The sequence below is a fragment of the Alosa sapidissima genome, chromosome 15 (assembly GCF_018492685.1).
Source record: "Alosa sapidissima isolate fAloSap1 chromosome 15, fAloSap1.pri, whole genome shotgun sequence".
Classification (NCBI taxonomy): domain Eukaryota; kingdom Metazoa; phylum Chordata; class Actinopteri; order Clupeiformes; family Clupeidae; genus Alosa; species Alosa sapidissima.
Window position 1 is genome coordinate 18,310,262 of NC_055971.1, and position 14,858 is coordinate 18,325,119.

Sequence of the window (14,858 nt, forward strand, 5' to 3'; positions counted from 1 at the left end):
AAAAATCCTTTTAATCCTGGTAGATTATTGGCTACAGTCATTCATTGGTAGAGCAAAAAGAAACACTGAAATATACAAAACTATGTATCTTTCCACACGAACTGATTCGCCAAAATGTAGACTGTAACCAATATAAAAATGTTCGGCACTTTCTGAATACTCTGTATATCTTTGTTTTTTTTTATTATAGAAATACTTCAACTTGTATGTTCTTTCATTAATTTCGATCATGGCCACATTTCCAGCGAAAGTGTTTCCTCAGTCGTGCCAAATCGACTAGAGATGACGTATGAACGTATGGTCAACAAACAGTAGTTGGACTTGGAGACAGCGCAAGGTGGAACAATTCCTTGTGTGCATTCCTCTGCTGAATTTCAAGTCGCGTTTGGCTCACGAATCAATATTTTTACGACTGAAACTTACAGTAAAATAGGAAGCGATTGCACGGAGGTGTTGAAATCAGTTCTTGGGAATTGTCCAGGCAGGCAAAAGCGTCAGATAACGTTAGCACTACAGAAACATGCTGTGGACTATGACGCCTGTTTTTCTTTCTGCCTGACCGATGGTAATGATGCGAAACGCGTTGGTGAGATGCAGAAGGATTTTTAACGTGTTGATTCTTTAACATGATGGTGGTATGGAGTAAACTCACAAGGTTTTATGTGGGAACGCATACCGTGACACTGGCCTAAATGTAAGCTTGTGTACTTTTATCTAGCTAGCTAGGTGTAAATGAGACGCTCTTGGCGCAAGCTAATGCTAACTGACATTATCTAACGTAATGGAAGCACCGTGAACCACTTTTACCCTAGACGCTAGCTTGCCAGCCTGCCTCTTATCTGAAAAATATGTATGGATTATGATTAAGCCGAAACAATAGGTTATTGTATTTTAAACTAGTGGTTTGAGGCAGCGGAACTACCGAGTTCGTTGTAGTGGCAAGCTTTATTCAACACACCGGGGACTTTTGCTGTTTATCTTCTGGTATCAGCTAGCCCATTAGTCAGCTAGCTTAGCTAGCTGGTGACACGCTCCCAACATAAACCCAGTTAGTTGGGATATCAAACGTGTCAGCAAAGTAGCTAGCTGTTGAAGTTTTAGATTTAGCTAGCGAGTTATGTAAAATTAGCTAACAGTCAATTGGCATCGGTCAACATGAACATTTCACACTGAGCTGCAGTCACTTTCAACTTTATAAACTGTCCCAAGTTTGCCTGTTCAATTATACTGCTGAGTCGAGCACTGGGGTCAATTGCACGGTTAAGTAACCAAAGGTGCTTTGGCTGTTATAGCTAACCAAACTAGTTGATTAGACTACTCTTAAGTCAGGCTAGTAACAATGCGACCAAATTATATGTCAACATATTTCTGATGTCTATTACCTTGTTGGGCCGACTTGTATGTTGGCTCCACTGATTTATTTGCTTCGGTTGTTTATACTGGGAAAGGGCGTTAATGAAAACGTGATATTTCACATCATTGTCAAATTTGCACTATTGTAGCAAACAACGCACTTCAAGGAGCACTGCAATTTTCTCAAGCAGTTGTGGTAATTGGGCGTGTAAAGCAACTGGATTTGTAAAAAATACAACGTGTAGGTGATGATTAAACTCAAGTCACTTGTATCTCAAGTGCATGTAGAAATAGTGGCAAACTTATCTTGAATCAGTCCTTGCAAAGCAGGCAGCCTGTTGAATAGTTTAATTGAAGGTAACTGGATCAGGGAATCTAAGCTTTGCAAAACTCGGGTGTTGCGTGTTCCACTTCCCGACATGAGAAGATGAACAGCGAAGAGCCAGCCTTAGATTTGTGCAATGCTAAGAACAGCGCGGGGGAGAGCACTGCCTCAACTCCCGCGGACGAGATCATCCCCAGGAACAGTGGCCTCCTGATGGATGGAGACGCCGTCAAGCAGGGGATGGACGCACCCACTTTGGCCAGGCTTACCGCCTGTCCAGATGGGGACATTGAACCTCAGCGGACGAAAGAGAAGTCGGATAGCGACGAGATAAATGGAAACGAGAACAACGGTACTGTCACAGCCGCAGCGGTTGGCTCTGACCTAGATGACTATTCTGATGACAGTAAAACACACCCGAACATTAGCGGCATTTTGCCGGAAACGCCTCTGTCCAGTTTTTCCATTGAGGACGGCGCGGATGAAGGGGACATGGATATCGGTGTGGATTTAAGTTTAGATGAGACCGGAGTTTTGGAGTCGGAACCACCGGTGCCCAAATCTGAAAGTGCCTCTAGCGGCACCGGTGTGAACTCGGTGTCCCGGTCGGACACGGAACTATCAGAGAAGTCTTCCGAACCGGGACAGCAGGATACGCCTTTATGTCCGTCTCAGACTGAGACCCTCTCCTCCCCAGCCTCTGACCAGGATGAGGAACAGAAACATAAACCAGGGTCCAAGAGGGTGACGTTCCCCTCTGACGAGGATATCGTGTCTGGTGCTGTGGAGCCCAAAGATCCCTGGAGACATGGTAAAATTTACTACTTCATCTCCCAATCTGACACACACACACACACACACACACACACACACACACAAAAGCCTTTACTGGGCCAGAATGTTGGTTTGCTTTTCTCTGGATTTTGCTCAACATCATCTATTCGCTCACAGAGTGGGTCTGTCAGGTGTAGTGTCCAGTCAATCATGTGTTGGTGGTCTTGGGACCATGGTGGAACTTTGAACCCGTGCATCCATTTGCAGAGCAGGGACCAGAATGGTTGTTGGAAGAGTGGGTGTGTGTTGGCCTGATGCCCACACCCAGGTTTCTGGCACTATTCCTAATCTTCAGTTCTCATGTGACCTGTGTGTGACGGCTGCAAAACGGGCGACCATCACCCTGCTTCTGCCCTGTGGCCCTGGGCCTGATCCCAGGAAACACACACACACACACACATACATACACACACACACATACATACACACAATCTGCATGTCATCCTGCTCTGCCACCCCCTCCACCTCTACTGAAATCTCTCCCATAGACTAAAATTGCTAGCTAGCAGACAGCATCTGGCTAGCAGGCTTCCCCCTGGCTCACCCCACTAGCATCCCTCCTCTCATCCATTAGCATTCAGCTGAGCTCAACTACCACCCTAAAAAAAACACTCCTTCTTTCACTTCCTTCCTTCCTTCCCCCTCCCTCCATCCATTCCTTCCCTCCTTCTCTTCTCCAAAACATAAATCCATCTGGGCCAAAAAATAAACATGACTCATTGAAACCGCCAGGCCTAGAGGCCTGGGGCGTCTTCTGGGACTCGTGCCCTTGCCTCCATCCAGGCCAGTGCTGTGTCACAGTGCCCTAGCCGAGTTGACCAGCAACAGAGAAGCCCTGCTGACCTCCTGCCTACAACAACAGCTGTGAAAGCTGGACAGTTCATTCAGCCTAGCTGTGTGTGCTTTTATTTTAAGATCATGACTAGTCTTGGCAGCGGCACAGTAAGTTAAGCTAAGCTAACTGGATGTATGTTTGTCTGGGTGTGTTTTCTCGTCTGCCTCCCAGTGTTCTTGACATTGCGGTGGCAGGCACACTCCCACAGCTTTAAGGTGTGTCCTGAGGGTTCCAATCCTACTCACACATAAAAGGAGGAAGAGAAAAGAAAATATTCCCCTAAAGCTGAAAGGCTCTTAGCTCCTTGGCTCTGATGGGGCCGGTGCACAACAATAACGAAGACAACAAAAACAACAACAAAACAGCTTTACAGGTGGCCGCTTACCCGGTCAAATCGCCTATTCCACCACAGAAGAAATGTGTGTTTATGTGTGTGTGACAGACAGGCATTATAGAAACAACAGTTAATTTTTTTGGGGTTTGGTAGGAAAAAGGCGATCAGGTAGGATCAGAAGTTCTTAATTGACCATCTCATTCTCTAGATATGTCTAGCTTACTCTTTGTGATACAAGGTTGGGACAAAGTGGATCTTAATGCATGTGACCAATGATGAGGCAAATGCAAAAGACATTCTGTTCTCCCTTTCTGGTGAGTTTATCAGGCCTGACCAAGTGTGTGTCTCTCTTTTAAATCGTGCATCCTGTTTGTACAATTGCAGCATCTTGTAAGACAAGCCACAGAGGCTTGTGGCAGGAATGCGTACGTGTGTATGCATGTGTGTGTTTTATGCTTGATAGACAACCCAAAGCCACAACAGGCGCAAGCTGCACGTCTTTTGGCTGTCTCTGAAGGCAGAAAATACTCGCACACTTAGTTAGTGCATGTTCAATCTTGAGCCTTGGGTCGGTTTTGTACTGCACATAAAAGACTCCGAAAGGCTCAATTGGGACGAGGATATGGTTGCCTGTGCACGGCTGAATTGAGGAGTATTTAGCTAGCGAGGCTATCCCACATTGCAGTGGGGCAGACCCATTCTCCAGTTGCATCCCTCTGTGTCCAACACGGCTTAAGATGACTTTGCCCATCTAACCTGTCTCCAATAGGAGCTTGATAGAGCGGTCACATGACAGCTCAGCTGTGAGAGAATAGTCTGTAGAGGGTAAAACTGATATCCTGCGTCGCTTCAGCCACCATTAAACTGTGTCAACTCTCTCTCTCTCTCTCTCCTCTCTCTCTCTCTCTCTCTCTCCTCTCTCTCTCTCTCTCTCTCTCTCTCTCTCTCTCTCTCTCTCTCTCTCTCTCTCCTCTCTCTCTCTCTCTCTCTCTCTCTCTCTCTCTCACACACACACACTTACTTATCATTTATGTCATCACAGTAGAACAAATCAATACCCTCTGATCAAGCCCTCTGTCTCCCTGTGTCTCGTTCTCACTGGCGATAAGCACCTTAGTGTGTGTCCAAGTGTCATGTTTTTCTGTTCTGTCGGCATAATGAGCCATGGCTTTGGTCGCAGTCCCATCCTAACTGTGCTGCTGGCTCGCCCAGAAACTGCTGTTTCATCAGCCGTCAAGGCACAGGGACACGCAGGTCGCTCAGCAGTTGCAAAATGGCCTCCTGCAAGGCAGGGAATGTTGGAATGCCAGTGATCCGGGGTGGGAGGGAGGGAGGGAGGGGGGGGGAGGGGGGGGAGATGGGCAATGGCCGCCAGGTGGACTTTCTTTCTTTTTTATCTGCCTTTTTTCCCCCCCTTTTTGTTTTGTTCTTGTTTGAGGGGAAATTACTAGCCATATCAACTTTTGATTCGTCACCCTCTCTTTTACTTTCTCTCTCAGTCTTTCTCTAGTTATATGCACTGTTGTCATGAGTTCAGTTTTACTACACCATATATCCATTTGGAGAGAGAGAGAGAGAGAGGGGGGGGGGGGGGCGGCTGAGTGTAAGTGTCTCATTCTCTGAGCTTGGGCTCGCTGGTTTTCACAGTTGGCCAAGCGTGTGAGATTCCTGCTCTCATTCTCCCTCCTCTCTTTCCTCTCTTATGTATTCTCTTTCCTTTCTGTTTTCTTCAGGCCTCACTGTAGCGCTCTCTCTCTCTCTTTGTGTCTCTCTCTCTCTCTGTCTCTCTCTCTCTCTCACTTTGTAGCTCTCTCTCTCTCTCACTTTGTGTCTCTCTCTCTCTCTCACTTTGTGTCTCTCTCTCTCTCTCTCTCACTTTGTGTGTCTCTCTCTCTCACTTTGTGTCTCTCTCTCTCTGTCTCTCTCTCTCTCTCTCTGTCTCTCTCTCTCTCTCTCTCTCTCTCTCTCTCACTTTGTGTCTCTCTCTCTCTCTCTCTCTCTCTCTCCTCACTTTGTGTCTCTCTCTCTCTCTCTCTCACTTTGTGTCTCTCTCTCTCTCTCTCTCTCACTTTGTGTCTCTCTCTCTCTCTCTCTGTCTCTCTCTCTCACTTTGTGTCTCTCTCTCTCTCTCTCTCTCACTTTGTGTCTCTCTCTCTCTCTCTCTCTCACTTTGTGTCTCTCTCTCTCTCTCTGTCTCTCTCTCTCTCTCTGTCTCTCTCTCTCACTTTGTGTCTCTCTCACTTTGTGTCTCTCTCTCTCTCTCTGTCTGTCTCTCTCTCTCACTTTGTGTCTCTCTCTCTCTCTCTCTCTCACTTTGTGTCTCTCTCTCTCTCTGTCTCTCTCTCTCTCTCTGTCTCTCTCTCTCACTTTGTGTCTCTCTCTCTCTCTCTGTCTCTCTCTCTCTCTCCCTCCCTCCCCTGAAGCTCGCACTGACCCGTGGTATTTCTGTCCTCGCTCGCCTGCTTGCTGCGAGAGACGCGGAGTCCAGGAACCTGACCGCAGCCCAGCCCATCCTATCCCTTCATCCCTCTCTGCTTCCTCTCACGCTGTTTGCCATTGTTGTTGTTTGCGCCACAGGGAGGCTTTCCGCCTTGTGTGTGTGTGTGTGTGTGTGTGTGTGCTGTGATTTTGCCACCTCCCCCCTGTCTCCATCCTCATGGTCTTTTGTGCCACAGCACAGCCAGTGCCTTGCAATCTTGGCCAGCGTTCCTCCTTGGACACACAGATCCCCCCCCAGTCCCAGTCCCCGCTCCGCACACCCTCACTTCCTGTTCCCTCGCCTTCTCTCAGCTCCTCGATATCCCCTTCTCGCCACTGGTGGCTTATTGCTCTCTATTCCCCTGCTCTGCTCCTGTGTTCACCTCTGCCCTCTCTCTCTCTCTCTCTCTCTCTCTCTCTCTCCCCCCCCCCCCCCCTTCGGGCAATAGGAATAAGCATGTGTGTTTGAGTTTGGTACCATGGGAATGCGGTAGGCTGTTTAGTCTTCTCTTGCTCCTCATTCCAACCTTTGGATCATGGCTACAGTTCAATGGACAGGGTTGCCTGTGTAGCCTGGCAGTGGGACAAAAAAAAAAACAGAACTGGCATATTGAATGCAAGATTTAGACTGCATTATCAGTGCATGGAAATGGATGTGTGCATTTTGTGTGCACAGCAGTATCACACAGTGGTGCCCAAATGCACTGGGGTCAGAACAGCATGTTCTGTACTGAAGTGCAGGGGGAGCAGGGAGGGGTGTGTGTGTGTGTGTGTGTGTGTGTGTGTGTGTGTGTGTGTGTGTGTGTGTGTGTGTGTGTGTGTGTGCTCTACCAACACTAATGATCGCTGTGAGACCTATAGAGGTTTAAACAGTCATTCATTGGGTCTGTCCTAAACTGATAAAAATGCACTCGCAGGCATCGATGCATGTCCAATCAGATATTTTAATCAAATTCTGACATCTTCATTTTGCTGAATTATGAAGGCAGAGTCCATGAATCCTTCATGCTGCCTTCAACTTCCACAGTTCTATACAATTATGAAATCAGACAATGAATAACATATTTGGATAAATGGAAGATGCCCTTCTTGTGTTGCTATCTTGCTAGGCCATCTGGAAAAAAAAAGTTCATAGGTGGTACCTTGATGCCTACTACGTGAGTGAGCCAGTTGAAAAAAACAGCAAGGCTCAAACAGACCCATAGTCTCTATGTGGCTCTGTGCAGTGTGTAGAGAGACCCCTGTAATCCTGCTTTAAAATGCCATCCCAAGTCTTGTGTGTACTTCCTGCAACCCAGGGTTAGTGCTGGGCGGTATACCGGTTCACACCGTATACCAGTGTGTATTTTCGTTATGATATGAATTTTTAATATACCGCCATACCGGTGTATTTGATTACACAACGTTTGGAACGCTGCGCTGCGCGACAGTTTTTCAGACGGGACTTTTTTCACACGCACGCATGATGCCACTGCGAGGCATAGTGAGGGTAAACACAAAACACCTGAAGTTTTTCCCCTGAAGTATGACCCTTAAGGCTTAATTTCTCCTTAGATAAGAGGTTTATTTAAGGGTGTTGCACAGAATACCTTAAATTGTTTCTTTAGTTAAGGAAAAACGTTAAGGGATACTGAAAGGGATTTACCGTCACGAAAATTCTATTGAGATTAATCAACAGCTGTAACTAGCTGGCTAGTAGGTGATGTCGTTAATTAGCAACCCACCGAACACACTGAAGTTTAATGAGCTTATCATTCATCTCACCTTAAGATATTCGCTGAAATTATCCAGGTAGCAAGTAAAGCATGTTATAGACATGCACTGAGCAATACTAGCTGGCTAGTTAGAAATTATCCTGACTGTCATCAGTGCACCAAAACAAACTTTTTTGTTAATGTTTTGTCTAGCGAACCGAACCGAAGCTCATGGCAGGCTAACAAGACATCCACATCCACATGAAGTTAACGTTAGCCTACCACTAACGTCATGTAAACCACACAATAAGGCATGTTTCTGATAGGCCTATTTGACAGAGTAAGCATATTAGCAGAGAGGTTTCATTTTAAATTGTATAATTTTCAAAAAAGTATAAAGTTGCACTACTTTTTGTATTGGTTTTATAGGCTACAAGATGTTTATGAAATTTGCACAGTAAAAGTTCTGTATTTTGACTGCAATTGTCTTTGCATTCTGATTAGGTTCTTCATTAGAATCATGAGTGGCTCTTTGTAAACAGCATCATTTTCTGGGGCCATGCAAAACTGCATTACCACTAGTGTGGAGTTATTCTACATCATGACAGTAAATAGACCATCCTTAGTCAATGTACTGCAGTAATTCCTCTCTCAACCTGTAGAAAATGCTGTGAACATCTGATTATGCATGGAAAAAAAAATAGCGTCATATACCGTGAAACCGTAAGAATTTAGAAAAATACCGTGATATACATTTTTGGTCATACCGCCCAGCACTACCCAGGGTTGATTTCCTGGAAGTTGGACAGGTTATGGGTGAGTCTGGAGGAATCATGCCCCCACCCTTTTTAGAAACAAGTGTTCTATGCTGCTGAGATGACTAACTAGACTAACCCAGTCAGTGGCTGGTTGGCAGACATAGTGACACGTCACGGTCTTCTTATACTTTGTCACACTGTCCCTTGGCTGCTCTTCTCTTTGTGTGTGTGTGTGTGTGTGTGTGTGTGTGTGTGTGTGTGTGTGTGTGTGTGGTCAGTTCACTGCTGTAGGCTGAAATGCTTGCCATCTTGTTTAAAGCTCTTGAACCCAGGTCAAGTGCTAGAGAGTTGTGGCAGCCAGCTTCACATTGTCCTGCTAATGAGGACAGCTGTGCCAGTACCCCCCCCCCCCCCCCCCCCCCTCCCCAATCCTTCATCCCACCATGTGGTTCCTCTGCGAGGCCCTTGGGCTGCTGACCACCTGCCTGTCCGTCCGTCCATCAGCCCATCTGCATTTGTCTGGAGGCATTGCGGTGCGGGTGTCAGAATTCCTGCTTGTGTATTTATAGGCGAGGTGTGAAGTGGAGGCCTGGGCCTCTTGGCACAAACGCTGACAGCCACGCAGGCTCCTCCACACCACACAGATCCTCTTCGCTCGCTCACTCGGCCCCATCCTGGACCCCTAGAAAACAATTGGACACAGGACGGGCACTGCGCCTGAATAAATTATAGACCGTCGTCGAGTGCAGAAATGACGTGCACCCTTATAGTTAAAAACTAATTGTTCAGCACCAGCTGCTTCGTATTGCTGTTCGCAGGGCCGTTATGTGATTAAGTGTTGGAAATAAACAAGTGGATCCATCCAATGCAGTGTGAATAAATTAAGCTTGAATTAAGTTGTTTTTTATGACAATTTATGACAAAATTATTAAATTTGCAATTTAATTTAAGCTTTCCTGGTAAGACATTAAGGTTCTCAGGTTTTAGCATTTCTGCTCTGGTCCCACCACCAACCCCACCCTCCTCCTGTTGGATTGGGGTTCTGTGTATAAGTGGTGAGTGATGTCATTAGAGTACATTCTTCTAATTGGGGTAAAAGTGGTGAGAGAGAGAGTCATTTTTTGTCGAGTTGTTTTTTGTTTAGTGTTTTCATAAATGTTTTTTATAAAAAGTCATTTTCCTAGGTGACGTAAAAGGCTGCTCTTGTCTATTTTTTTCAGAATGACTTCCTTCAGAGAGTGCACTACTGAACCTTCACAATGATTCATTCATAAGCTGGAAGTTTTGTGGTGCAGAAACTGAACTCCTATATTTTCAAAATATATGAAAATACTAAGCAGCACTCTTAATTGATTTGCATCCCATTGACATTGTAGTTTGATCACAGGAAGTGCCTTGTGTTGTGGATGGCACCATAGACATCTATGGGTGGCACTCCGACAGTGGGATTATGATGTAAAGGCACTGCTGCTGTAGCTGAAGGTCATGCGGGGCAAATGTGCTGTGGTGGTGATGACTGGCCTGCCCTTTATGGGCTGCTTTGGTGGAGGCTGCCCCTACCCCTGCCCAGCGCAGCTGTTGTGAGAGTGACACAAGGGCCACACGGCGTTCCTCACTCGCACGAACGCAGTCATCTCTGGGCTATTTACAGGCCTTTTGTGTGTATTTACGCATGTGTATTAGATAGTGTTACACACTGCAAGAGGCTTCCCCCGACCTTATCATGCAGTGTTTTTTTTTCGCTCTTGGCATGGCATCTGACACCAGTTCGAGGAATGCAGGCTCAGGTTCATATGCTGTTTTTTTTTTTTGTACTGCCTGTCACGGTTTACAAACCAAACGTGGGCGTCCTGTGTGCAGTTGGAACCTTAATTCCAGCGTTTCAGTTACGGTGAAAACCAGCCCACTGGCTGGCCTACCAGGACTGTGGCTCCAGCCCAACCAACAGACACACACACACACACACACACATTCTGCCTGGCAACCACTCCCGTGATGCTACAAAGGCTTGGTCACAACGACCTTGTAGCACCAGCATCTCCGATTGCCTCACCCAGCCAGCAGCTAGCAATGATTAACCCTGAGCCGTGGGCGGGTGGCACAAAGGCATCACCCGATCCTCTGCCACTTAAGACCCATCCATCTTACAACACCTCTGCTGCAGGACTGCAGAGTTGTCTGTCTTCCTCAGTGCCGACGCCACAGAATTACAAAACAGTGAAATGATCATCTTTCCTAGTCTAAGCAACGTAATGTATGATGATGTTGAGGAAACCGACCAAATCGTACATGTATTTTTTTTGTTTGATATTTAATTATTGCAATTATGGACTTAAGTGACTTTTGTGGGCTTATTAGTTCTCTCAATTTACTTATTTACTTATATGGATACCAGTAAGGGTCATTGAGGTCCCCAACAGTGTTGTAAGAACAGAAGAAGGAAGACCTATTATGCCCATTCCGCTCTTCCTAATAAGCATTCTTTCTGTGTTTGAGGTGGATGGTAATGTTGAGGTTTATTTGTGGTGAGGATTCTTGTGGAGCCATTCTTAGGCCTTGGTGTTGTATTTGCTGAGTTAGTGTTTGTGTTGGTTAGGTAACACACATTCTCTCTCTCTCCAGCAGTCCCTGGAAGCAGGTGAGGCCATGAATGGGGATTTACTGTGGCTGCCTGAGACTGGTGTGTGTGTACTTTAGCTGTGTATGAGTACTTTAGCTGTGTATGAGTTTTCATTCGTGAGCCACGTCTGTGAACTGTTTGCCAACAATTTGTATCTTTTGATAGTTTTCCCTTTTGTATACCCGCCGCAAAACCGCTAAGAATAAGCTAGCTGTTTTATATTGTCATCAGAGGTGGGCAGAGTTGTCCAGTCTCTCTGGTCTGATGTGGGCAGAGTTGTCTCTCTGGTCTGATGTGGCAGAGGTTGTCCAGTCTCTCTGGTCTGATGATGTGGGCAGAGTTGTCCAGTCTCTCTGGTCTGATGATGTGGGCAGAGTTGTCTCTCTGGTCTGATGTGCACTCGTCACATGCACTCATATGTTCTGTACTGTGGCATGGGTACTGAAGTGAGTTGTAATGTTACATTTCTTGTAAAATCGCTTAAAGGTTATGAACTTAACTTACTTGGGCACCAGCAACAGGTTTAGCTAACAGCCACTGAAGCTGCCTGGGTCCCAGCCAACTTCAAAACTACTGTAGCACAGAGTAATTCGCTCACTCTGAAGTGCTTCACACTTTGTCAGTGGATACAAAAAACGGTGTCACAGCAATTTGTGATTTAGGATATCAGATTCTGTTTTTTGTCATAGTCTATTTTAGTATTCAGTTTATATAATATTTCATTTACATGTTTTGCCTCTACATATCCTCAACCTTTGAAGGAAACCTTGTCTTTGAATACTATTTTGATCACAGTCAACAAAAGTGCCAGTGACATCTCACATGTGAGTTTGACGTGCACAAGTTACAAAGGACATTTAACCTACTTTGTAGAAAATACTGGCTACCGAGTAAATCGGCATTCAGCCTAAAAATGCTGGGATATGAATTTCGGTCCATATTGCCCAGCCCTAGTGTGCATTGCGCTGGAATGTTAGTTAGCCAGCAGGGCAGCAGTTGATTGGCGTCCAGTCACAGCACTACTGATCAGTCATCCGGAATAGAGCACCCCACAGTCATAGCCATTTATGATTTTATTCCTCTCTCTCTCTTCCTCCCTCCCTCACTCTCTCTTCCTCTTTCTCTTTCTCTTCCTCTCCTGTTCTTGTCCCATGCTCTGGTTTTCTTCATGGTTCCCTACTTGTGATTTTGATCTCTGAGACTCTCTCTCTCTCTCTCTCTCTCTCTCTCGCTCGCTCTCTCGCTCTCTCGCTCTCTCGCTCTCTCTCTCTCTCGCGCGCTCTCGCACGCACGCACACACTTTGATGCACTCATGTGAAGACACACATACAGAGCAAGGACCCTCTAGTGTTTTATCTTCTCTCTTGTGCTCTCTGTCTCTTATCTCTCATGTGTCCAGGAGCAGAGCCCACATGTCAAGCAGATGACACCCAAAACTTCCTTCAGGAAATCCTGCCCCCCCCCCCCCCCCCCCTTCTATTTCTTTCTCTGGATCTCTACCCTCTCTACGTCACACACACAATCTCTGGTTTCGGCTCTTGTAGAGTAAACAAAGTGATTTGTAAATACACAGCAGAAAATTAATATTTTTAAGGTCAAACTTCAAGTTGAACTTGTAAAAGTTGACTCCTACTTGGTTGACTGGCTTTTATCCAAAGCAACACAGACTTGCAATGGCAGGTTTTTGTTATTCAAAGCAGGCTCTCACGTTACCGCTGTGCCATCGTGCCCCCAATTTTTCATTGAATAGGGCTGGGAGAGCTAAACCCAGACTATAGGCCTAAGCCTAAGCAATATGATGCAATATAATAGAATCTTATAATATTGTCAATATTGCAATATGAGAAAATTCAGACGATATAGAACATATTTTCGACAGTGTGGCACAGCCGTGTTGATATTCTTATTCCTGCTGCTCCAGGAGAGTTGGGCTCTGATCCTCCCCTCCTGTCACTCTGCAGGACTCTCACTTGGACGCTTCCTCTCCACTTTCTGCCTTTTTTTCTCACCAAATCTTCTGAAAAGACTCTGCTCCAAGCCTGCCAAGCAACACACACACAAGCACTCATGTACACAAAAATACACACACACTAGGGCTGTCACTTGACGTTCGAAAATCGATTGCACAATCGATTGGACCAACCAACACAAGTTTCAAAAACTAAAATAGGGAATCGATGTTAACCAAATATGTACACTATTAATTTTAAACGAATTAAACAAATGAAAAAGATAGATGTAACAACTCAGGAACAAGCAGAAAAATAACAAAGAATTGCAGTAAGCATTGCGAAAGCTAAAAAGAAAATTCCCACCAATTTTACGCACCGGAAACAACTTTTTCAATCGGCTGCTGTGCTGCTGGTGTTTTGCCAAATAATTGAGGACAACGCGATCAACCTGTGCGACATGAGAGATACGAGTGATGGGCCCTAATAACTTGAGGAGTTCGATATGGAAGCACTTCGGGGTTTGGGTATATCAGACTATGGAGAAGGACAAAGTGGTATGCAAACTGTGCAGTCGTGAGTTCTACGTAGGCGAAATTTGTTTGACATTTCTAATTGTAAACGCAGCCACGTTGAAGCCTGCAGTAATGTTTTTCACTGATGTTATGGCAGTCCACTCTGCTTATTGTTTTTCGAGAATGTTGCACTCCTGTTTGTCATTGTGCACGAAACTTCACGCCATTGTGCGTCTTCAAGCGCCCCCTTTACGTTCGTCCTAATGCCTGTTAGTTGTTCGTGGATTGTCCTATATTTGGTGTTGAAATTGAAACGTCTTTAGACATGAAAATCGATTTTACAATCGATTCAATGAACAATTATGTCTCAAGAATCGAACAGGATTTTTTCACAAAAGTGACAGCCCTAACACACACACACACACACACACACACACACACACACACACACACACACACACACACAAACCCACAAAGCGGCACTAATAGTGTAGGTGTGTTTACACCTCGACCCTTTCCAGATAGAGCAAGTGCCAGGGAGACAGAGTGAGAGACCGAAAAGTGTGTGAGGGGGAGAGACAGAGGTGGATTGAGAGAGTGAGTTGGATTGAGAGAGTGATGTGGATTGATGGAGAAAGAGAGGGATTAAGAGAGAGAGAGAGAGAGAAGGAGGAGGAGGAGGAGGAGGAGATGGATGTGAGAGCAGCACCAGTCTGCCTGCGTCATCCCCTCACCCTCAGGGCTTCGGTGTCGTGCCAGTCGGAAGCTTAATCAGTGCCGGTGCATACCCCCATCATCAGACACGGTGCGTGCGTGCGTGCGTTTGTACCATGTGAGGGAGGGAGCATGTGCTTGTGTCTAAGGTATCTGTGTGCAAGTGTACTGTAGGTGCCTGTCTGAGAGGATCAATGCTAAATAAAAAGATTTTTATGCCAACGAATACAGATGACTGAAAGCTAACATGATGTTCCTGTTAGCCTCTCAGTCAAGGTCAGACTAGAGCTCGTACTACCACTGAAGGTCATGTGCAAATCCTGTGTGTGTGTGTGTGTGTGCGCCTGTGTAGCCAATGGTTACAGATATGGCTAGTTTTGCCTCTGGCTCTGCCTTAGCTCTCTGCTCCTTGTGTTGGCTTGCAGGTCTTGGAGCTCGGTATATTGGAG

At 45.8% G+C, this 14,858-nt stretch overlaps 1 protein-coding gene across 1 annotated transcript in view; it reads left to right on the forward strand.

The window, feature by feature from the left end:
• The first annotated feature begins 286 nt into the window (after positions 1-286).
• Positions 287-14,858, forward strand: part of ppp1r37 (protein phosphatase 1, regulatory subunit 37) — a 52,425-nt gene continuing 37,853 nt past the window's right edge. Inside the window, exon 1 of the mRNA XM_042064393.1 lies at positions 287-2,489. Within this exon, the coding sequence (XP_041920327.1) occupies positions 1,781-2,489 (709 nt within the window). The 5' untranslated portion in view covers positions 287-1,780. The remainder of the gene's footprint in view (positions 2,490-14,858) is intronic.